General features: G+C 34.2%; 2 protein-coding genes across 15 annotated transcripts in view; both read left to right on the top strand.

The window, feature by feature from the left end:
* LOC142977085 (uncharacterized protein CG43867) overlaps positions 1-25,224 on the top strand; it is a 353,930-nt gene that overhangs the window by 25,045 nt on the left and 303,661 nt on the right. For 12 of the 14 annotated variants that reach the window (XM_076120791.1, XM_076120790.1, XM_076120794.1 and 9 more), the window contains exon 2: positions 18,646-18,670. The gene's annotated coding sequence lies outside the window, so the exon portion shown is untranslated. The other 2 variants (XM_076120784.1, XM_076120783.1) reach the window with 2 other exon arrangements.
* On the top strand, positions 1,689-2,460 carry LOC142976864 (uncharacterized). The gene is made up of 2 exons (XM_076120424.1): positions 1,689-1,902; positions 2,041-2,460. The coding sequence occupies exons 1-2, from the start codon at positions 1,727-1,729 to the stop codon at positions 2,453-2,455; spliced, it is 591 nt and encodes a 196-aa protein (XP_075976539.1). The 5' UTR covers positions 1,689-1,726; the 3' UTR covers positions 2,456-2,460.

The following is a 25,224-nucleotide window of genomic DNA, read 5'->3' as shown; positions in this document are numbered from 1 at the left end:
CCAACTGAGCTACGGACGCAATGGCTGAGTGCAATAAGTGGCGCCACGCTCAACTATCGCCGGTGAAACGCTAAATTATCGCCAACTACTTACTCGATACAGCGACACTGTGACGTATTACTGGAATTAAGAGTTATGGGGTTCTCCATATCAGAAGTGAAGAGAATTGGTTAGGTTGAGCATATCCTTTGTATGAGTTCACTTCTAATCGTTCGGTAGCAAAATAAGTCATTAATGAAAAGTACGGAATATGAAGGACGAAGGTACTTCTAGATTTTAAAACTCGAGACTGCTGTGAAAAAAAATACTTGTAAAAGTATAATCTTTTACTTACTGGGCGCCTTACTAGATTGTAGAAAATGTATTAAAATCGACTTAGGGATTAAAACCTACTTTAAAGTGTTACTTTTCAACGAATAACTGATTTGATTTAATTAGAAATGTTTCTTAGGAAAGTTATTTGAGTATCATTACTATTATAACATAATCACACTACATAATACTGCCGTGCTTTATTAGGTAAACGTCTTAGTTGTGCAACACGATACCCAAGGGAGATAGGTGTGTATCTATCTTGTAGTATGCACGTGTACATAGTACAAGATTATTCTGATTGCTTTGCTGTTAGAAATTTGAAGAGATTAGGCATAACTTAGAAAGGCTATGCACGGCTAAGCGAAATAGTCAATTCGATTAGGTACACAAAAATCTATTGTATCGAAACAAAATAGACAAACTGGAAGACAAAAGACAGCTATACACTTAGTTTTTATATCTAAACTATTAACTGGAACTAAAACTCGGGTCCGGATAAACAGGCCATTCCATTATGAGAATGGGCGACACAGATGCGAGACATTGTGGACAGCCTCGCAAGAAAATACTCCAATGAGCTACTAGCTCGCTACTTCGTTCGCCTGCGGCTTTCTTTCTCACAGCTCTTTGTCACTTCAATCTAAAATTTTCGTTTCATTTTTGCAAATAGACGTTCTATTTCCATTTTCTACAATGGCCACCGTTCTAGTTCTCTTTGAGAGCACGTTCTTTAATTTTTCTTGATTTTTCCGATGCCAGATCCAGCTTTATCTTTCGGAATAAGAACATTCGGGTCAATACCAAGAAATCCAGTGAAGCGTGTCGGGGCTGCCGGCCGCCATATCGTAAACCTACAGCTAATTTCGTACTGCAGAATTTCTGCCACTAATAAGTCTTCGTGTTGTTCCAAGGCGGGGTGAATTTGTGTTAAATTATAAAGCTTATTAAGCATCGTTCCCCAGTGTGTCGTAACCTGCCGCAATGAAATGTTCCACAGTAGGTACGCTACTTCATCCAAGTTTCTCCTTAACTTCACTTGAATTATGTATTTGGATATACCTAAGTACGGCGTCAGATTTTGATTAATTAAATTCTGAATGCGACATTTTTCTTTGTCTTCTCGTCTAGACGGGAGTAATGGAGATTCATCTCGTCTTATTTGTATTAAATCCTTAAAGAATTGTGAATTGTTTTGGCTAACGAAGGGTGTAGTATAGCAGCTGAGCTTCGCGTCGTCGAGCTTGTACCCGCTATGTAATGAGATGGGATTAAAAGCCTTTTTAGTTATGACTTGTTTCACTCCAAAAAGTTTACAACACGAATGTCGAGCTGACATTTCATGTTTTGCGACTTGTGCTGAAATACGGTGTAAAGTCAAAATATTTCTTTCGGTTTTTATTTCCACGCTTTAATGGAAAATTCTGACGGCAGGGAGACAAATAATACTGAGCACAGGTTTGAATACAAACAACTAGCCGAAGATGATCAGGCCACTACATCGAAAGGCGCCGCTTTGAAAGATGATCACACATTCGATAACATGAACGACCTGCAACCCATGGAATTCAATTCTGCAGACGCAGTCAGGTAAAAACTAATTATTACATTTAGGTCAGCTTTACACCTGCCTGTAGAAGAACGGATACATTTTTAGTATTTTTTATCTAGAAGGTAGGGTAAAGAAAATTGTAGAGTTATTCTAAATTATTCTTAATATTGTTTTAGACAAACCATGAAGGCTATAATCGCTGGTAAAGTACCACCATTGGCAGAAGAGTCAAGTCATCCTCACAGTCATCGTAAAACAGAACCGAGGAAGGCTCAGCCTTTGAAAATCAATGAATTATCAAACAAGCAGTTTTGTCCGATGGGCCAGTACGTACGGTCGTTATATTCAAGTAAAACCCAAATTCAAAACTTAAGTCAAAGTGGAAGCAAACTAAAGAAAGGGATTTGTAAACGGTACGTTTTAAGATCTTCGACATCTAGAAGTCGAGCAGAAGCAGGCCCGTCTAGAAAAATAAAGAGGCCAGAGATCGTTTCCATGTACGTGGGGAAATTATCTAACGTTATGAGCATCAAAGAACAAAGCGAGTCTGAAAGTGACTCCGACGTCGAATCCGTCGTCATGTATTATTAAATTTGAAGCAGTAATAACACGAACCTGTATTCTAGAATTTTCATTTTGTGCATCAAGAAATACCAAATTATGCAAATGCGATAGTTTTATTCTGTGCCTTTGTTAAGGAACAGCGGCAGCTCGGTTTATCAGGCGGGTGGAGATCGTTTATGTTCAACGTGTATCGGTGAGCGGTGCTATCGTATTTCAGCAATCTCTTAGCGGATCGTATCATATCGGAAATTGAATTTCCGATTGGCTCTCGAGTGCACAGCAGACTGTCTGTAATGGATGGTCCCGCGGTCCCTGTTTCGCGAAGTTCATGAGAATGATAGATAGAAATACTTGCAAGCCGTATTTCAGGCGTTCCGATGTGGAAATTGAGGAATATTGATGTAGTCCCTTCGTTTTTGTTTACTTTGCTTTTTTCACGAATAAGTAGTGTTTATTTGGGCGAGTTCAGAGCGGTTGATGTTGTAAAAAGGAGGTCAAAGTGAGCACTCACTGTGAAGTACGAGTATATTATTTTATATTTACGCAGGTTTTCAACCATTTCATCTCTCAACCCCACTTATAGCTTACAAAACAATTGAATACTTAGACCAGAATTCCCGGCACATAGACTTAAACACCACCAAAATGACCATTACCCACGACCTAAGAAACACTTCCAATAATATTTCTAAAAATGCCAACATTAAGAGCATCGTGTTTGAGCGTGTAAATTCAGGACACGTTACAGCCAGCGCGTGTTGTTTGTAGATGTTTTGACAGGTAATGTAATATGTAGTGTGAGAAATTGGGTTTGAGTCGAGCTGTATTGATGCGGGCATCGGTATCAGTGTTGACATGTTTGAAATAAAACGTGCTACAGATAACGTATAATTTGAACATGTTTCTTGAATGTAAAGGTTTTTATTTAGCGTTTGGGAAGTTAAAGGAGTTCTTTGTTGATTTGTTGGGACGGTTGTTGCTGTTTTCGGAGGGGCTATTGCTTCTAATGGCGAACTATTTAGTATTGAATATTATATTATATTGCTATATCTGATATTTCGTATACGAATGCTATGACTGCACCGGTTTTGAAAGCTTCGAGACAAGCATTTGTTATCGTCATAGAACATTTTCAGGGTTTACTCATCCCTTGTGTGATTAATTTCAGCTGGAGTTGTAATTTGGATTTTTTACCAAAAAAAATTGTAGGAGGTTTTAAAAAATCCAGCCTTTCATTTTTCTGCGAAAATTAAGTTAATTCCAAATCCATCTTAGGATCTTTTGGATTAAAATATTTCAAAGTTGCGAATGCTAATTAGTTTTTCTTGAAATTGTGTAGAAAATGAATTTGCCTCAACTTGGGCCGTTTGTCTAGATTATGTGGAGTTTTTGCGTTTTTTAAACTTTTGCGTGGATTTTGGACACTAATTTTATCCAAATCATTAACCTGCAGATATATTTCATACAAAGAAAATTGCAGAATTTAGTAAAACAGTTTCAGAAAATTACACGGTAAAAGTACCGGCAACTTCATTATGAAAATCCAGGTAAATTTTCCGAAATCTACTTAATAACAATTAACCTAATCAAGTCATCCCCTGCAAGGGACGGAGCGAGATGATATAAATAAAACAAGTAATTAACATGCGTTGTCCATTCCGTGACACGTTCAAATTAGTCCGAACGATGCAATTTAAACTTGTTCCGCAGAAGGTCCGTAGATTACGTACCAGAGGTCATAGTTCATTATTAGAGAACATTTCACTAGCGGGACTTCATTTTGAACCGGGGAATTCACTGACACTTGACAAAAATTTACCACCCTTATTAACCAAAATCAACCTTATAGCCTTCATTTTACAGTGTAATTTCGTCTGTATGTGTTCAAAGGTTTGGTAGCCGGAGTCCTCCTAGTACGATGCCTCTGCTCCCCTTTTAAAACGTGTCAAGGGAAGGACAGATAGCCGATAAGTTACTTACTTAGCGCTTGTAATGTATGCACGGTGATTAAGCTGTACTTTGTTTTACTTGTCAACGAGTGTTCTAAGTTGTTGTTAAAAAGGAATGTTTGTTTTGGTTCTTGGGTGTTTGGGAGGAGAATGCCTTGTTAAGAAGCGTTCTTTTAAAAGATCAAATAGAAGAAGGTTTCACGAAAATAAAGAGATTATCACCTCCTAGTATCTTAATGTATATTGATTTTTTCGTGATTCATTAAAAAGGGTACCTTTGCAAAGTATCCTTGTAGCGAAGACCTTTACACACATAAAATCAATGGTCAGAAGCTCACACGAAACAACTGTTTTTGCACCATACAAATAATACATCTACTACGTTAGGTATCAAACTCACTTCCTTAGTCAGTCACTACTCAAACACTAGAATTTGAAAGCCGTTTACTTCAGCATAATAAGCATTCCTTACAATAGTTTAACTTAGCTTATTTGTTGAATGCTGACTTTCAAAAGATCGCAAAGTTTTCAACATAAATAAACGGTTGAAAGTGCAGTATTTACTTCTCGCTAGTATTAATTATGAATTAATTAATGCATCGCTGCGCCCGAGACGCTGAACTTGGCGCGATGGGACTTGGTTCATAGTGTTTAAGTACATACATACATACATACGTATGATATTATTATGTGATAGATGTACATTGGATTTTGTATGGGATGTTCAGTTTTGTTTATTCTTGGTTATGATGGAGTTGTAAGTGAGTTTGAGATGTGTAGGAGTTTGTGAAACTGTAATTAAAAAGTAAGTAAGTATTTTGAAGATTTTTTTGTGTCTGTGGCTAAGGAACTTCTTGAAGCTTGTGTTTGCAGTGTGCTGGCTTAGGTGTTTCATTAATTCAATAATTAGCAGTAGGCAACAGTAAATATCGGTGGTCTTTCTGTAAGGCCTGACTGATAACTTTTTTACAATTAGATAGAAATGACATTTACGATTTTGGCTATTATATTATTTTCTTGAATTTTCAGCAAAGTAAAAGCATCAAAACAAACCAGTCAAGTTCATTTAGAACCGTCTCAAAAAATGTTGCCCGGTATCTTAACCCTTTTGAGTATAAAACAAAGCTTATCAAACACCTTGTATCACACAGTCACACCAGCAGACGTTCTACCCCTTCAAACTACTAAATGATCCGCCACCTCAAAGGATTTACGTCTGATTGCCTTCCTTATTACGAAAAAAAGATATTTCCCGACCCGCCTTATGTCGCCGTAATCAGTTACTATGGGCCCCCATAAAAAAATATTCCATCATCCAAAATAAAGCCTATTTACTCAATATAGCCATACAGCCTTTTTCACGGTATGAAAAATTGTTTACTGCGCCAGCGACACGCTACCGACTTAGGGTTCCGTAGTAAAAAACCCTAATTTCCTGCACCCTTTCATTTATAACCCGGCAATCTGGAGGCCCCGTAGCTTATTTATAGGGGTCTCGCCCATTTGATGGGTGGGAGTCAGAATGTGTAATGATAAAGATTGTAAAAAAATACAACAGACGGGCAACTGGGATGAACCACTTTTGTTGTGAGACAAGTTATAGTGTAGTTGATAAGGTGCTTTTCCGGTTTAAAAAGCTAATATTACTGGTGGAGTTGAATGTAGTAAGTGCATTTGCTGTATGAATGTAGTAGATGCACGATACGGTTTTCGAGCTCCAAAAAAATATAATAACTATTGCAAAATGTAACTTTGTTGTGAATTTAATCTTATCTACTTACTTTATTAACTAATCACTCCGAAGCCAATATGCCTTATAAAATATCACTTTTGGGCTATCCCAAACCATCGTGTCTAATTCATTTAACATATTAGTCGTTATTCGTGTCTGTAACTAAAAACTGTCGCTAGGAACAAAAGTGTCGCAACAGTTGCTCGTCTACACACACAAAGCCCACTGCATTTTCATGTAGAGCAAGTTTACGAGTGTTAGTTTGGTTGTTCGGCCGTCTCAATGATACGTTATCATCGTCTGGCATTTTTGATGCGTTGCTACCCCAAAGCCGAGGTGGAGCCCTTTATCTGCCGTATTGTGACACAGATAACCCTTGTAAGTGCCCCTTTCGTCACATACAAAGTTTCTAGAGGCTACGTTTTATGATTTTGGAAAAAACACCTGATTTTCGAAAGTCGTAAATCTTTCACTCAGTATTGATAGGGCTGAGTGATTGTTTGGTATGTCACTATCTATGGATTTAGTTTTGGAGGCTTTAAAGGTCTATGTACGCTGTACGGTGCTGTTACTGTTTTACGAGTGTATGGTTTCCTTTCCCAACTAGTCTACATTTATATGGGTCTTAGCAGTATTTATTAGGTCAGAATTATAGAAATTATGTTTTCATTCTAAAATGAATTCATTTATTTATTTATTTAGATGAAACGCTGTTAATCAAATATTGTCAAAACTAACTTTCTTAATTTTTACTTTACATAGAACTGTACCAATAAAAGCTGGTGACGACAATGTTTTCTATGATACCATATAATACCCAATTTCAAAATAAAAAAATACTGATACAACAAAATCCCTGTAAGTATTGATGAATTTCAAAGCCATTCTTTACCTCGCCTAATCCGGTGTTACTTAGTCAACTTTTCCCTTTTTCGCAACAATATATTAAGTGGACCTTTTCACAAAATCCGTTCAAATTGCTCGCACCCCGTATTAGGGGGTGGCACACGTATTTAACAGGACTTTAATTATATTTGAATTTTGGCCAAGTGGTTAAATTTTTGGGGGATATGGCGTTTTTTAATTAAATGCTGTTTTTTATTTGGGTATAATGGCTGGTGGTGATGGTGGCAAAATAATTACTTGAACTTTTATAAGTACTTATGAGTTTTTTTTTAATTTTGAAAATTATTATTTATGTGAGTGACTGTAATGCAAAAGTTGTTATTGTTAAATGCGCCAAATGTTTGTTGTTAAATGCGCCAAAATGTTTCTCACATATATTATAAACGCATTTATCTAATAAGTATTTATAGTTTTGCTGATTTTCCTTTGATTAAAAATCAAACATTCTATCAGGCAAAATTCATATAACTAAACTCTTAGGGAGAGAGAGAGATAAAGAGAAATTATTATTATTATTATAACTCGAAAGTTTATTTCACTTGATATTTATATCTTGACCACAATACAATTTACATTTACAACACAAACAAGTACATATTTTCCAAACCTTCTTGATCTAAAGCCTCCGTTATTTATCAACATGACGGCGACTGTCCTTCAGTGACGTGTCGACGTGGGATGAGCGGACATGACAGAACAGATAACAGACACGGAGATAACGGCTGATGCCCCGAAGACAATATGTGGACATATTTCGTGAGACATTTTTTAAAAACACTGTTGTAAAATGTTTCTATATTAATGTTTCATCGAAAATGTTTTTTTTGTTACCAACGAGGTTTGCTAAAGAATGGAATTTATAATTTTAAATTTATCGCACTTCAAGGCATTTACAGTAAGGAATTATATATGGAATTAGATGTTCTTGATTTGCGTTTACAAGGTTTCAATTGTTACAAAAAATTAATACTAACCGACATTTTGGAACACCAGTGCCTGTAGGACAAACTACACTGTACATCAAAGGATCTATGATATTTATCGATGTGGTGGTTAACTTCGATATAACATAGTTTAAATTGAGGAAATAAAACTTTTCAAAACATAAACATACTATAAGCACATTAAATATTATAGCAGGTGCATAAGTCACAAGGAATTTATAAAACTTAGAGCGCAAAGTATACTGAACTCGCAAGATACTTTTATCAGTTTACTTTCAAAGTATTGCGGTGTCGTGTGCCGGCTAATACAAAATACAAACTATTATTCCCAAGTTCGTTCCCGGCTGTATACCTAACTCTAAGTCGATTAATTTCTCTACAACTTAAAGCGAAACTAACAAACTTTGTTGTCTTTAAGCAGCCTTTGTTAATTATTAATAAACGTTTTATGAAAATGTTTATCTTGAAGTTTTGCGAGAGTTGCGCTAGTGGTGGAATAAGTTAGCTTACTCGTTTATAAATGCAGTTTTTAATACAACGTTGGACTATCTCTACCGAAAAAGTTACAGTAAAATCAACTACTAATAATAAAAGTTGTCAATTGCAATATAACTTAAATAGACTTTCTGGAAGGTGAACGATGATAACGATTTATGCGCTACAAAATAATAAAAAAGTTTAATTTCAGAATAAAATATCGGTAAAAAACAACAAAATAGTGATGATTTCGTAGTGATATACTTAGGTACTAACTGTCTTAGCTGAGCTTACACGACATTTATTTAAAAGTTAGTAATTGTCTAATACTACTCATTTAATAATAAAACGAATCTAAAAGAAAATATTTAAAACACAGCGTGGAATAAAACATCTAATCGAATTATAATCTACTCAAAGCAGATTTCATCTCATTTAATAACTTTAAAAAGAAAATGTATTTCCTAGAAAGCATTTAAATAGTATCAAAGAAGTTTGCATATAGATTGCACTTTGCTTTCATTGTAGTTTTAGCTGCTAATGAAGTCTTTCCTTTCTTTTCTCTATCTTTCTTTATATTTGCTTTTGTATTGTATCCTTAAGGAAGCGTTTCAAAAGAGTTGCTTGATATAAGAGAATTATTTTTTTAAGGAAGAGTTAGTACAAGTAGCAAATCTAAATTTATTATTAGCTTTTCTTTAAACTCATTATGTATTATGTAATCGAAGTTTTATTCTTCTCTCAAGTTTTGATCTACAATTTACATATAATTCGATAGTAGTATATACCTGACGAATCATCATATCTAGATATGTAGAATTGTAAACAAAGTATTTACACTCAGCTAGAAAATCAGCACCCCTAGCGTTTTTAGCAAGAACTATTTTCCATCCTAATTTGCCATCCGTTTGATTTTTTCGATAGTAATGTCTATAGAAAATCGCGTTACAGAACATTTTCACTACATATCAATAAAAATAAAAACACATTGCATTGCCATTATTACAAAACATAGGTACACTAACCGCAACACGTATTCTATTATAGAGTAACACCACTATTCGCATTGATCAGGGATGCTCAACCTGCGGGCATGCACGTTATAAAATGTGATGTAAAGATGTGTGAAAAGCAAAATAAAAATGATAAAGTTTAATATTGAGATCAATAATTAATAGAACTCTAGTGAAGGACTGGAAAACTAAACCTGTATTGTACGTATTTCAAGTCGAAGAAATAGGGTAAATATCTCGTTACAGTAATTCCAAACTGCTGTTGATAGTATGTTTTTTCTACTTGATAACATTTTGGTTAACTTTAAAGTCATCTCGTTATCTAAAAAGTTGTAGATGCACTTTCAGTTACTGAAAAATGGAAATAATGTTAACTAAATTATTATATCATTATCATAGAGTTATTTTTTGTATAACCTAATGGTTATGCAAATCATCAAACTATAAAAATATTATCTATCTTATATAATCAAAAGATAAAAATAATTTCAATGCAAATACACTTGACGAACACAAATGACATCCTGTCACATGCAATGCGGGTTCAATAAATAGTATCTAGCAATAAAAGGTTGATTACCCCTGATAGTCCACGTGACACGAGTATGGACACAATTGAAGCGGTTTTTATTGAAATGTCCTCCCGTGTACCGTTTAGTACATCTCTTGATACAAATACTGTTAGTATAATGCTTTTGAAATTGAATATTTTGTTGAAATCGTTTCTTTATTGGTGCTTGTTTTTTTAGTGAATTGTGGTAATGTTTGTTTGGGCTATTTGGTAGTGTGAGTGTGGCGTGAAAGACTGAGTGAAGTGATAGGAAATTAAAAGTGCTGAAAAGATTTTTGTGTGTGTGTGACTGTCATGTGTAGTGTATTGCAAGAGTGTATGAAAATATCATCGTGGTACAAAATGATTAAAATTAAATGGTCAGTTTCAAATCTTTAGTTTAGTTCTTTAAGGCGATGCAAATGTTATGTGGATATATCTCAACACCCCTTGAGTCTGAACAAGTCTGAACTGTAGTAACTACATTATAACTTCAATGTTACCAATAAAGTGTTCCAATAAGGCTTACTTGATTTATAGGTTAGTATTTTTTTGCATGTAGTATAATCGTAAGTAAAAGAAAACAAATCTTTACGTGAATAATATAACTTTATCATTATTCCTTAAATAATACAGCAAGTGGGTCAAAATCAGCTCCATCCAAATTTTCTCATCTGCAAGATAAATTGCGGTTATTTCCCAGTAGCAGGCATCCCAGTAGTTTGTGCGTTCATGCCAGCGTTGGCCCCAACACTGAACCCTGCATTAGCACCGATTCCTGCGCCACTACCGCCAGCTGTACCTGAAAAAAACATGCAGGATATGCATCTCTCATTCATAGCCTAAAAATCTGTTAAAATTAAACGCCTTCGAAATTATAAGTAAATAAATAAGAGAGATAAGAGACACGTATTAATAAAGAAATAGGTATTTTTCGACACTTAGCCTAACAATCGGTTTACATGACAAACCTTGAAAGTGTAAATAGCGCAGTGTTCATTCGAAGAATAGGTAGTGCAGTAATTTAAGCACAAATTTTTGTCAAAGTACTATGCAATTGAAAAGTCTTCTAATGCGATGAACATTATATTTTCGTTAAATCTAGATCCTACCAATATTTATATTAGAAAACTTTACCTCCAACACTCCCACCAGTACTAAATCCAAAACCTGAAAATAAAATGTATGCCCAGTTAGTAAAACATTACTACTTATGCTTTAAATGACTGTGAAAAGTATATTATCATGTTAAACTTACCGGCTCCCGTACCGGCTTGTTGCTGCATACTCTGAAAAGGAAAAATTCAATAGAAATAGAAAATATTTCTTAACAAGTAATTGACGAGGTTCCTTAGTACCTCTATGTATTCGTGTATGGTGATGATATTTCGATCAGAAAGTATTGCCTATAAGCTCATGCACAACTATAAAACTTGAAATATATATAATTTACTCACACTAGTAGCCAGCAACACCACTAAACAGATAACCAGACTTTGCTTCATCATGCTGAAATTTGAACGTTGGTTTACTTCAAAGGGCTATAACGCATTGACTGGCGTGAAAAACATCTCTCTTTTATACCCCAGTCGATCCCTAATTTACAGGAAAAATATATAATGACAATATGATTGTCACTGGTACATATATTTATGTAATAACAAATAATGTACATATGTGTTTACTACCGTTTCGGTTTAATGCCGACAATTTGGTATTGACAATTTACACGGTGACCAATATTATGTATGTTATATAAAATTTTGTAGTACATATAAAATGTCGCGGGGTTTCCCTAAAAGTTTTTAGGCTGGTTTCACCATTTGTGTAGAGTATTAACTTGAATTTTCAAAGATTTTCTCATACATTGACTCATTATCTGTTAGATACGTTATCACAAACTTATACATCAGTTGTGAAACTGGCTCTTAGGTTTGTATGCAACCTACTTGGAAGTAAGGCTAGACTACTTACATAATTATTAAAATTTCTGGCTATGGAAATTTTTGAGGCAAAACAGTAACGTACCTACTACTTGTATCCATTTTCATTATCACCAACTCTCTAGATATGACGATTTTTTTTCATATCCCATTGTAAATATTTGCACAAATTGACAGTCGAGCTTTACTTTTCAATATAGAGATTCTATTTTAGGTATGTTTAGCAGTAAAATGATTTCGTTTTAACATCTAAATTATAGCTATAAATATACCAAAATATAACTACCTCACTGACATTGAATAAACAACTCTTAATGCGTTGTATTGACGTAGGAGATGATATCGTTAAGTGTGACGTAATATAAAATGAAAAAAAATATGGAATTGAAAGCAAAGACTGTTCTGTAAATAAATTACGATTTTGAATATTATGTTAATCGCGCTTGCCGTTTTTAAGCTCGTAAGCCAGATGCAGCTAGTGTGTGGTCTCCCAAACGGAATAATGCGATTAATCAATAACCTAAACTTCATTAACAAACTTTAAAAAAGATTTTTAAAAGATACGGTAGTTATTAGACTCCGTAAAGACATACCACCTAATCTTAACCAAAAAAATTATGTTTGTTGTAAGAAAAGCCTTTTAATATTACAGAGAATAAACTAAATAAAGTTACTCATCATTGTAGCCGTTTCTTTCGCATTTCTTTTTATTCCTCAGTCCCCCAACACAAATAATATAATACAAAATGATATATTTGAACAAACAAGACGTTGATGAGTTCATTATTGCAGCTATTCATATAACTCAGCCGTTATGTTCCCTCCTTAGATATGAATGGAAAGAAAATACAAGTTGCACCGTAATTTACTTAGCCTTTTGCGATGTGAGCGATTTTATTCGAGACAGTTAGTTGAAAATTTTGAAATTAAACTTAGTTTTTGATAATTAATTATGTTAAAATATGCGTAAATGAGTATTTAACTATTTAGCTTAATGTTGCGACTTTCGTTTGAGAATACTAAATGATACCTAAATTGTTATTTTAAAAATTAATTTGAACAAAAATAAATATGTATAAAAAATGGCTCAATGAATTGCAGTTTTTTAGTTTTAGAGATGGTTTAAATGCTATTTAAATGATGAGCTTTTATGAACTGTTTTTGGGCGAATTATTTTTGTTTTAATGCTTTAATGGTCCAATATAGTTAACTGTGCAATCTGTACTTCGATTCTCTGCCACTATCGACTACCGACAACCGGCAAGCTATCACACCTTTTGACATTTAGAATGTACTGCCAAAAAAGTTTCTACGACGCCTATCAGAGGCGCTGATCAAAATTTCATACAAAATTTATCGATGACAGGTTGGTACTTACTGATTAACATTTATCGGACTAACTAAACGTAGGTAAATTTGCTTAAGGAACTCAATATGTCAGTCAAACTATACTTCAATAGCCTTTATAAATTCTCCACACGATGTTTATGTACGACGCCGCAACATATTTTATATTCTTCCACAACTTTTGCCTCGTACCCGTTTGTCCTTTCAGTGAGAGCTATTAACTTCCACCAAAAGGTTTCTATAATGGTCTTGGCAAGCATTAGTGACCCCCTGCCTTAAGGACCTTCGGCGTTTTGGCCCCCGGAGGGCTTCCGGCGGACGTGGCTGTGACGTAATATCCGCCATCTTAAATTGCCATCAATAATTTATTTGTTTTTGATGAAAAATTATTGATTGTTGTGTTCGAAGGAATTAATTCGAGAGTCTTTAGCTGTTCGGAATTGAACACTGTTTTCGAATGTTTCGAGTTTTAGAGTTATTAATACGAGTATGTTTATTAATTATTTATGAAATTGATGACGATGATTTTGTCTTTGCCTAGGGTTACCTACTATGATAATTGTTGTTTGTATGAGAATTACGATATATTCTATTTACTTTCAAATGTGTCAGTAGTTGAACTGTAAGATTTAGCATATTTTGCTTTTCGGTATTAAAGTGGCAATTTAGTTTGACTCGTCGAAGTGTTTGTTTAGTAATATTGTTTAAATTACACCCGTGGTGCTTTCAGTTTGTAATGAAAATGAGAATTACCTTTAGTTACCTTACCAGTGTTAGGTGACGGTAAATACTATTACGCCGACTTCCTCATTGGCAATCGGATACTATTTGCCATTATATTTAAGTTGTGATTGTAAATTAAGTACATCTGAGACCTTCTTCGCAGGAGTTTCAGGTTCTTGAATAGTATTATTTGTTTAAAAAGACGTGCTATAAATATAAGAACGTAATATAATTATCCCTTGTATTAAAAACTAGCTGACCCGCGCAACTTCGCTTGCGTCACATAAGAGAGAATGAGTCATAATTTTCCCCGTTTTTTATTTTTTTTTTACTGGTACTCTGCTCCTATTGGTCGTAGCGTAATGATATATAGCCTATAACCTTCCTCGATAAATGGGCTATCTAACACTGAAAGATTTTTTTAAATCGGACCAGTAGTATCTGAGATTAGCGCGTTCAAACAAACAAACAAACAAACAATCAAACAAACAAACAAACTCTTCAGCTTTATAATATTATAAAGTATAGATTAGTATAGATTTAAATGTGATTATTATAAAGACAGTTCATTACTAGATTAGATGTATTCATTCACCTAAAAGTATTTTAACTGAGAATTTAGTACAACATCGAATTCATGAAACATATCTTTAAAAAGTAATGTTGTAGATTTTGAATCGGTTTCATCACTTGAAAGTGACACATAGTATTAATAAAGCAAACGTATGATCTAAACTTAAAATTCCACAGAATAAGCTAATCGATACTTATTCCGCTCCTCCGATATTATAGCCTTATGTATTGTCAAAATTGGTTATACAAAAATAAACACAAGCCACAAACTGAAAACGAAACAAATATTAAAGCAACTTGTATGAAAAAACAAAAGTAAAGCGCTTACATTGTCCCGAACAAAAGGTCAAACTGTGAACAACTTAGGGACATTGTGGTCGATACAAAATATACCATATTTACGCGACTCTGTCGATATTCACACAATTTCCGCCATGCAATCCGATCCCTATATAAAGTTTTTTATTTTTCGCGGATCCCTTTCGTTGGAATATAAAGTTGTTTTTACACTTGAGCGAAAGTCGCTTAATGGTACCGTAGCGCCATTCTCTACAGTCGGTATGTCCAGTATCGAGAGTGTGACATTTAAAATGTACTGACAAAATAGTTCTTACGGAGTCTGGTAGAGGCGCTGATTAGATTTTTAGACCAGAAAATTTGTTGATAACTTTTTGGTTCCCGGTAGTTAATAGTACAGATTAACGATTTTTTGTAGCGTTTTTTTTCTGTATCGAAGTACAATCGAATAGTGAGGGTTTATAGCATTTAAAGTTTCTTGTGAAATGCGCTAGAGATTCAGATCGGCTTTCCATACAAAAGTTATTAGTTATTTATTAAATTTTGCTTAGTGGCGATTCTCGCTTTATGCCGCCAATAACACACTTTACACACGACAAAAGTCGAATTTTTCCGATTGCTAAGCAACCATCTTATTACAACTAAATAGCGCTTCTACACAGTCGCAGTACATATTTACTGTAGTTTTACTTAAGAGCTCAACATCCATGTCTTGTCTTTACTTCATCGTATACAAGTGGACAGTGGTCTTAACGATACACGATCTAATATACAATTTAAATTGTGTCCCCAACTCGTAAACGTGAAGCCGGGACTTATGTACGGACCCTTTAGTTTTTACAGCCCTCGATATTTGCCCCTAAATAAGTTTCGCGATATGAGTTTGATGAGCGATCTACATTATATTATGGTTGTGATCTCTATTATTGCAGAGATTAAATGCATTTGACAATATTTAATAGAAGGTTTGCCTTATAAGTACTGTCATTTAATACGAATAAAATATAAACATTTGGACTAGGGTTTCTTAGTAAAGCTAAGTGCCCATCAGCGATATCGGCAAGATGAACTATCTTGCGGCTTTGCAAGCTGCAACGCCCTTAGGGGTGGTGAGGAGTCCTCAAGCGTACCAAGGCATAATTTTAAACAGTGTGTGCTTGCCGAAGGATCCTTTTCATTGCCGATGCGTGCTTGTGTTTAGTCTTTATCCTACAAAACAGGGAAAACGAGGTGTCGTTTTCGTAACATTATAACCTTGAATTCAAGGATATAATTTTCTTACATCAGACGCGTTTTCTTTTATATTTATCATGTCTATTGCTTAGTAGATTCTCATCTCCAATTAGTTATAATATTTGCAATTGATATGCGTCTATGAATGTCTATAGATTGATCAATTGTTTGATTAATAGGGTCATGAACTTGGATTCTTGCGACCACATGTAGAGTTCAAGGCTGGAGTTAAGTATATTCTTTTTAACTAGAATATTCCATTGTAAAGGATTTGCAAAAAAATAAGTTTTGCGTAAGGATTATGCCATTCCGTTATATTAAACTTGAATGAAGTGTTTCTGCCTGACTAGATAACTTTTGAAAAGATGATCCATTTATGTTGTTAGTAGTAGATTTAACCCATTACTCTCCCACTGCTGAAGAATGAGAAAGGAATCACCTGGAATGAGAGAGGAATCAGTAGTACGAATCTCTATGACTATATAAACTATCTAAAACGGGCTAGCTAACGAGAAATTTCGTATAAAAATCTGGTCAGTGCCTCTTGCAGGTGTTGCTAATACTATTTTTACAGTGAAACTTAAATGTCAACACTTATTACTTGATAGTACCATCTTCATTCAGAATCACGCTACAGGCCTTGAATCTACTAAACAAGCGATGGTATCTTCTTCGTAGTTAGTCAGGCCTCAAATAAAACTCTTCCAAAATTTAACACTTTTATGTCCCTTGTTCAAAATGACTGCGTGTACGTGCCCATGGATCCCTTAGCACAAATAAATATATCATAAATACTTGCAGACCGAGGCCAGAACTTAATAATTACTGTAACAGCACAACTTTAGCCGTGTAGTCTAGAATAATTAAAATATTGTACTTGTGTATGAAGGGAAGCAACGGGCTCTTGCTATGAATAATTCCGTGGTATAAGATAGGAGAGGTAGCGATTCGGTAGTTGAGAACGCGATTATTGCAAGAGTGACTTCTCTAAATGTTAGTATCTTTGGCTACACGGATTTGAACATTTTATAAAATTTATTCGTGGCAAACGGAAAAGAACAAAATATTGTGTAGGATCAAAGTTTATAAAACTAAAAATACAAAAAATTATGATTATGAGAAAATAGTAACCACAAGAGCAAACATTTTCTATTGAAAATAGATAAAAATGGTCCTGGTACCATGACAACACGTTTTTGTAACTTAATTAATTTGCAATTAGTTAGGAGGCGTAATCCACCGCTACATCTTTCAACTTAGACCACAAGCAAAAGGGTAATCCTGGGCCCTTTCGTAAACTTTGTCAACAGCTTCCCAGGGAGCGATATCAGGAGTTCAGTAATTTTAACTAATGACACTTCGCGAACGCTCGCCAAAGCCTGGTTTAGGCTGAAATTTGGTGCCACTGCTTGAAGGATTTCTCCAATTGTCTGAGATTTGAGAAATTACCACGTTGAAGAGATTTGTAGGCATGTGTGATGAGTCTTAGTAGAAATAAACCTTGACTTCATACTGTGTTAGATGAAGAATGAGTTGTAAACACAAAGCTGTGTTACCGTTACCGTCTGTTGTGTCTATTTGCCAGCTCAAACAAATTTTCGTGTGGTTTATGAATCTCAAAAGCTTCATTTGTGTCTTTAGCTGTGTATAAGGGTTTCGTTTAACTGTACATTGCGTTTAGTATCTACTGAAACGACTAGCTACAAACAAAAAGGAAACAAAATATACATTGAATATTTTTTTTTCTTGAATTCGAAAATATGACTAGTTAATGCAATGATGATACTCATTAAAAAGGTCAATCAATAGTGATACAATTTCACTTTTTGGGTGCAACTGGTTTCATACATTTGGCTCACTATGTAGTTTTTTTCTTGTCAATTTTAACCAACAAAAAAATATTATTTTTCTTGGTCTTCTTTAAAAGTGCTTCATAACATCAAATCGTTCAATACGAAGCAATTAAACAGTGTAAAGTCTATCACAAGAGGTCGTTATTAACAACCGACAATATGATAAACTTGTCTAATTTCCATGCAAATAATTGTAACAGATTGAGTCGTCCGTTTTCGACCAAATTGTATTCATTTGTATAATTCGTCGACTCCACGCCGTGCTTCGTTATGTAAAATTGTTCTAATTCCGATATTGTTCCGTTTATATTAATTTACATGCTGATTCTGAAATGAGAATTGTTCGAATGGCTGCTTTTATGAAACGATTGAGTTCAGGTTATTAACATTGTTGACGTTGGATGGAACTATTTTAACTAAGTTGCAAGCGTTTACCGGTCAATTGTGTGTATTTTGTTTTTAAGTGCATATGGAACATCAAATCTCTGAACGCTTAAACATATTAAAGCATTTTTTGTTAGCTTAAAAAGAACACTAGTCAGGGCAAATAAAATCTCTAGCTAGTAGAAATAGAAGATGGAATAAAGCATGCCATAATGCAAACAACCGTATTAAAATGTACATTCAATCCTTGTGTATATACACTTTAAATAATATTCCTATTTATCTTGTTTCAGATGGGTGCAACGGGATGTTTTCTCCGTAAGTAATACAAATACCTAGATTGTTTTAATTCTCCCCTAAGTAGAGACGGGATGAAAATCTTTCCACTACAGTTACTCAGTGCGAGGGATCTTTTTGTTTTCATTTTAAACCTTCATTTCCTACCTTTGTCTGGAGTTTCCTTCCTACTTTCTCAAACACTCCGTTTGTTTTTAATGTTTTCTAATAAATGTGAGTTTCATTGTTCGTTTTGTGATCCTTCTTTTCCGTTGCGAGATCTAATTGAGGGATAATTGTACGTCTTTGTTTGTCGGGAATTTTGTTTGGTTTTAATGTAAACGAGTGCATTGGTTTGTGCGAGAATGAGAATGTAATATTTTTTTGTTATCCACGGTCGTGGTTATTACTTTTCTTTAATGTTTGTAAGATCTGCTAAAAATTACTTTTTTATTATAATTGCTCATTTGTTTGTTTCTCAAATCTCGGTCGGTCGTAAAATGTTTTTTTTTTCTAATCTTAACATACATTAGACTTAAATCTAATTAGGTGATGATTAAACTTCTTAATGTACAAAAAAGGTTTCGTACTAGTTAACAAGAATTACCATAGCCTTAAAAGTTTTTATCAACACTGCACCAACAAAAATAGAAGACAATAACTAAAAACTGGAAACAAAAGGAGCAAGAAAGTAATTAGTACAACCGGACACATCTTATAATTGTTTACAGCGAAAATTGGCGAGAAAATTCAACCGGTATAATGAAAAATGTTCCCGAGACTTTGTCCTCGGTACTTTATAGCCCAAGTTTTGTGGGTAGGACTTAAATTATTTTAAGTGCGGCAATTTCTGCACGCCTTGCGGTTATCGTCTACTCACTGTGATTAATGCAAGCCAACTTGGCTTTTGAGGGATTTGCACTTGAATTCACGGCTGTCGTTGCTCGCGCCTATCGTGGAATGTTCTGGAATTTGGAATAATTGGCCGTGATCACTGGTTTCTGGAGTCTGTTTTGTAGTATTGGAGAGAATGTTTGACAAACTGTTCATGTATTTCTCGTATCGTTTGTATGTAGATATGAAAGATAGTACTATGTATTTTAATATTTTTTTACGTAAAATAGTTCCTTAAAAAAATTAAGTATGCGAGTGTTCAGTAGGTAAACCTGAAAGTAGTTCAAAAATGATTGTATTTCGGAATATAATTAATTTAAATTTAAATTTGATATTCAATATTGTCGTGACACATCTCTGTCAGTTCCATTTCTTACTACTGTCGACTAACGATAGCTAGCTATAGGTAATTTTTTTTATGAAAAAAATATCAGCGCCTCTAGTGAGCGCCGTAGGAACTATTTTGCAGCGCATTTTAACTGTCATACTTTCGATCTTTCATAGTACCGACTTTAGACAATCGCGCTTCTGGTGATCCGTGCCACAGTGAATATTTTAATTGACGTTTCCCGTTCATGGGGCATCAATGCCTGCTCGGTATAGAGTGATGGCTCTCATTGAAGGGCATCTGGTTTGTCTTGATGTATTGCAGAATTTTCGGCGGCAATATATCTTATTGAAGTCCGTGGTTCACTTGATTTATTAGAATTTATAGAGATCTGTGAAATGTCTGGTTACAAGTTTCTTTGTAATGTTACTTGAGAAGTAAAATCGTAAAAATATAATTCTTTTAAAAGGTAAAACGAATTTGTAGTAAGGAAAATGGACTATTGCAAAATCCTTTAGTCTATTAATTGTTAGCAAAATGTTTTGATTCAATTTCATTTATTTTAAACGTTTGGGGGTTTTAATAACACTAGAATAACAAAAGACTGCTACAGAATAATAAAGCCCCAGCAAAATTAAGTGATTTGAGAAATTCTCGTGAAAGCAGACACACTTTATACAAACATTATTTAAACGCAAACATTTCTCTGAAAACACTAAATACTAAGTTCAGTTGTTTCCAAAACTCAGTCTCATAATATTCACGGTAGCATTATTATCTCACGGTGTTTAAATTACTCGCTTTAGTGAATTCAAATTAATGACAAAACAATCCGTCCTGTTGAGAACTTTAATTGTTTACGAGTCTATTCCGAATGTACATTTCCATGTCTTTTACAATAAAGACTTTATTGTCTTCACAATTGTGAATAAACTTCAGACGTTTCAACTCGTACTTCCCTTTGTTACCGGCAACGAAATAATAGCGTTCTACATAATATTATATCACAAAGATCTAGCGAACCAAAGGGTCCTCGCCGTCATTAGAATGGCCGTAAATCTCGTAGATATAAAACTGCAAACAAGTAATTACTCTGACCCAAAGATTTTAAATAAAAGGACCCCAGATTAAAAACAGTTTCAGCGGTGTCCATAGAAGAGGAAGTAAATCCAGCAAAAAACAGATAAGCGCACGCCCGGAAAACTTAATTTGAAATGCTTTTTAAAGCCGCCCATAATATTTTTACTCCGAATCTCAGATTCGTTGCGTTATCTAGAACCAGGTTTTAATTAAATTTTTCAACTATCAGATGGGACAAGGCTTACTTGCAAAAAATACGACTCATAAACTCTCCTGTTCCGTTTATTTCAGGCTGAACTGCTCAACCGTTGATTGGCGAGTCGATAAAAATAGTCCATTTAATGAAAAATCGTAAAAATCTCTGTTTCCGAATGTAAAACGGATAGAATTAAAATTTTATTTCGCTATTCGACGGGAACCATATAATGCTTGTGTATTTTAATAAAACGAAATTGTTAAGGACGGTTGTAAAATTTGAAGACCTTTGAATTAATGGGGGGAAGTGTAATTGAGTCAGTCGGATTTGCGTACGAAACATCATTTTATGTTTACTTCATTTGGGGTGTGTTCGAGCGTTCCTTCAGCCGGGAATGTGTCTAACAGTGAAAATAGTTGGCATTGTGTTGTTTGAGTGGTTCTCATGAAATTCCTTTGTTCGCTGTCAAAGCTGAAATGGTACGTTTCAGTTTCCGAAGTTCCTGTTTCACTTTGTTGTTCTGTTTATTGCATTTGGACATTTTATGAATTCATTTTTGTATAGCGAAATGAAGTTACGTTTATTACGAACGGAAGGCTTGTTTGTTCTTTCCATCTGCGTTGAATTGTTGCAACGAATGCTGCAGTTTTTTATTTGCTAAAATGGCTGTGTATTTTTCGAATTTCCTTAAGTAGTTTCATAGTAAGTCCTCGTGAAAGTAAAAGAGCCTGTTGGTAGTAAATCTTTTCTCCGTATAGTTGGAACATTATTTACCGTGACGGGAACTGGTGGGAGAATACCAACAATTATTAGTTTTGTTGTTTTGTTCAGCGGTGAAACTTCATACATTCGAGGCTGAATGGTAGTTTTTCTGATTTATAGACTCAACTATTGCCCGCTTGTGGACGTGAGGTGGTAATGTTAGTGGATATTTTAGCTATGTTCATCATACAAACTTTATTTTTGGTGATTTATTGGTTAGAACTTTCTCACAGGATTTCGCCTTTCATGAGCTTGTTAGGAGTAACTTACAGCCAATCTGTACTGCTTTCTAGATCATAATTGCGGTCTCGAGTGCAAATTATAGATGAGATTTTGCTGAAAACTAGTAAATATGTTGTAAGTCAACTGTAATCAACACTGATTGTCATAATTCATTGAAACTACAAATCATTTGCAGGCAATACATTGTATTTTGAATGCTTTGATTTGACTAGATATTTAGTCAGAAATCTAGAAGAGAAGCAACTACGTGCGCATATGATACCTACACTTTTGCTACTGCACTTGCCTGATTAAGAAAGCATTCTAGCAGCTCCACAGGGCAAAATAATCTGCTTCATAAGTCTTTTGTAGTACCTAAATGTTTTAATTTACCCTCTCGATGATAGATAGACCTTCCTAGCCGTAGTTTTGAAGTGTTCCCAAGGCAGCTGGTATTGCACCACAAACTGCTTTACATACAGGTTTTTTGCCTTTGTTTATCATTCCAGCAAGTTGGACCAACTTCGACTATACGTCTGCATCCAACTTGGTCGGTCGGCTTTTGTTTTTATACGTTTTAAACTTCCACCGCTCTTGTTTGTGCGAATTTTACGAGTTTTTTTCATTTCAATATTAATAATGGGATTTGAGAAATGTGTTTGTTTGTCTTTTTGCTTTGTTAAAGTAGGAAGGTGTATTTTCCTATGTCTTTAGTACCTAACTACATGACAAACATATATTACAACCTTTAATCTGGATATATCACAATACACTTTCGGTTCTAACATAATGTGTCAGCACACAATCCTGTTGGATCACTAAAAGACAGCTCTTTTAGTGTTCTACGGGCTTATCACGTATCTCTGTTGATCCTAGTGTGTGTCAAATTGATAGTCGATATTCAGTACATTGCTGCTTTGACGTAACGTGTTTATCACTATGATCTAAGGGAGAAAACAACGTACAGCATAGTGACTTTCAAATAGTTGTCAACTGTAATACTGAACTGGAAAATGATTCGTCAAAAGAAAGGTGTATGGTTAAAAAGGTTTATAGATAAGGTAATAGTTAAGAGTTTATCGATTTTGACTTAAATTACGATAGTTAAATTTACCGTAGTGGTATTTTCTGACTAATATCATTTTGTATAACCGAAGTTTCCTCTTCCATGTTTGACGTCAGTATTTGTTTGAGGTATCATATTGTTACGTTTTACCTATTTATCATAGGTAATTGAAACAAAATTAAAACCGTATTCAAATATTATTTCCCAATTTAAATGAAGCGATATATTTTGACATTGGACAAATATTTGCGTGCAAATGTTTGCATTTAAATAAAACAAACCATGGGGCTATTTTATCGGATTCGTAATGGGAGGTAATTAAGAGCGGATACGGATGTAGAGATAACAGACAAAATACCACATTTAAGTTAGATATATGTACTTTATGGGGAAAGTAATACCGTGGAGTTATGAGTCCTGATTTTATGTTGTATGGTAGAGTTGTTTAATTGTAGAGACAGACAGTTTGTTGTATTTGTGGCTAATATGAAAAAAAGAAAACGGTACTAATGTGTAATAATAACATGTTTATGTTATAGCCTTTATGAAAACCATTTTCTTTTAACAATTTTTTTCTATCGCTAAGTACAGAAGGTTTTAGAAGCAGTCGTAAAATGTGTGAATTTCTTTAGTAACTTTGAATACTTTCGTATCAGAAACGTAGAAACTCATGTGACAAAACGACAAGAAATTCAAGATCTCTTTTCAAAGGCCATTGTTTTTTAAATATCACATTTAATTTCTACATAGCCTGACATAACTTGAAACTGTCACATTACTTTCTTCATTTTTTTTGTTTACTACACTACTATATCTATACTAATATTATAAAGCTGAAGAGTTTGTTTGTTTGTTTGTTTGTTTGTTTGTTTGTTTGTTTGTTTGAACGCGCTAATCTCAGGAACTACTGGTCCGATTTGAAAAATTCTTTCGGTGTTAGATAGCCCATTTATCGAGGAAGGCTTTAGGCTATATAACATCACGCTATGGTCATTAGGAGCGAAGTAGCAACGAAAAATGTTACAAAAACGGGGAAAATTTTGACACATTCTCTTAGGTGACGCAAGCGAAGTTGCGCGGGTCAGCTAGTAAAAAATAAAACGTCACTCAGTAGAAAAAAAAACAAAAAAAAATACCCCGAAAAATGTTATCAGCAGCGGTAATAAAAAGAAAGGTGAAAGAGTGGCCGTCCTTCGAGATAAGGCGTGAGAGACAAAGATGGATGGTCCAGGACGACAGGCGTGTTATCACAGCATCCCTTATCTGTTAGATATTTTGGTTAATTGCTTGAGTTTTTTTAACAGGCGTTCTATGTGTAGTTAATGTTTTTGAAGTTTTTGTTTATGTTGTAGAAGAAACATGTATTTTTTGTGGTTTTTTATACCTGAAGATGTAGGTGATGTATGATAAACACACACGTTTCGCCATTTACAAAATTATTTCAAATGTAGTAAGCTAGCCTATTTCTACACATTAAAGGGGCACGCTACGAAACTGTAAATGATAATGATAATATATAGAAATAATAATATGATAATGATGTAAAAAAAATAATAAAGATTAATAATGCTGATATAAATTAAATTATATTATAATAATGTAATATATGTCTCACATGCCAGCAATGGTGAATATGCGGCCACAATTAATGTTTAATATTAACCACCTGTATTTACCCATATTTATTAGTGAGCAAATAAATTGTTTAAATGGTTTTAAGGTTATTTTTATATAAATTCGACGAGACTCGAGTCTAACTTTACTAATTTGTAAGTCTTTCAAAGCAACTTAACTTTAATTTACAATATTGTTTATAAGTAGGTAAATACCAAAAAATTACGTAACAGTATAAAATTTTCACGTGCGTTTAGTTTGGATTGTTTCCAATAACATTATAATCCATGCTCCAAACACAAGTTTAATATTCTAAGACGTTTTAACACAAACGTAACTTTAAATTACCACTTTAAGTACGAACCTCGAAACATCTGCTTATGTGTATGTGTAAACAGAAAACAAATCAAAAGTTTTCAAGAAACATTAAAACA

This window comes from Anticarsia gemmatalis, chromosome 12 (genome assembly GCF_050436995.1).
Source record: "Anticarsia gemmatalis isolate Benzon Research Colony breed Stoneville strain chromosome 12, ilAntGemm2 primary, whole genome shotgun sequence".
In the NCBI taxonomy this organism is placed as follows: domain Eukaryota; kingdom Metazoa; phylum Arthropoda; class Insecta; order Lepidoptera; family Erebidae; genus Anticarsia; species Anticarsia gemmatalis.
This window is presented reverse-complemented; position numbering and strand designations above follow the sequence as displayed.

Coding starts and splice junctions, on each gene's coding strand:
- LOC142976864 (XM_076120424.1), top strand. CDS start 1,727: ATGGAAAATTCTGACGGCAGGGAGACAAATAATACTGAGCACAGGTTT. Junction 1,903..2,040: donor AATTCTGCAGACGCAGTCAG/GTAAAAACTAAT, acceptor ATATTGTTTTAG/ACAAACCATGAAGGCTATAA.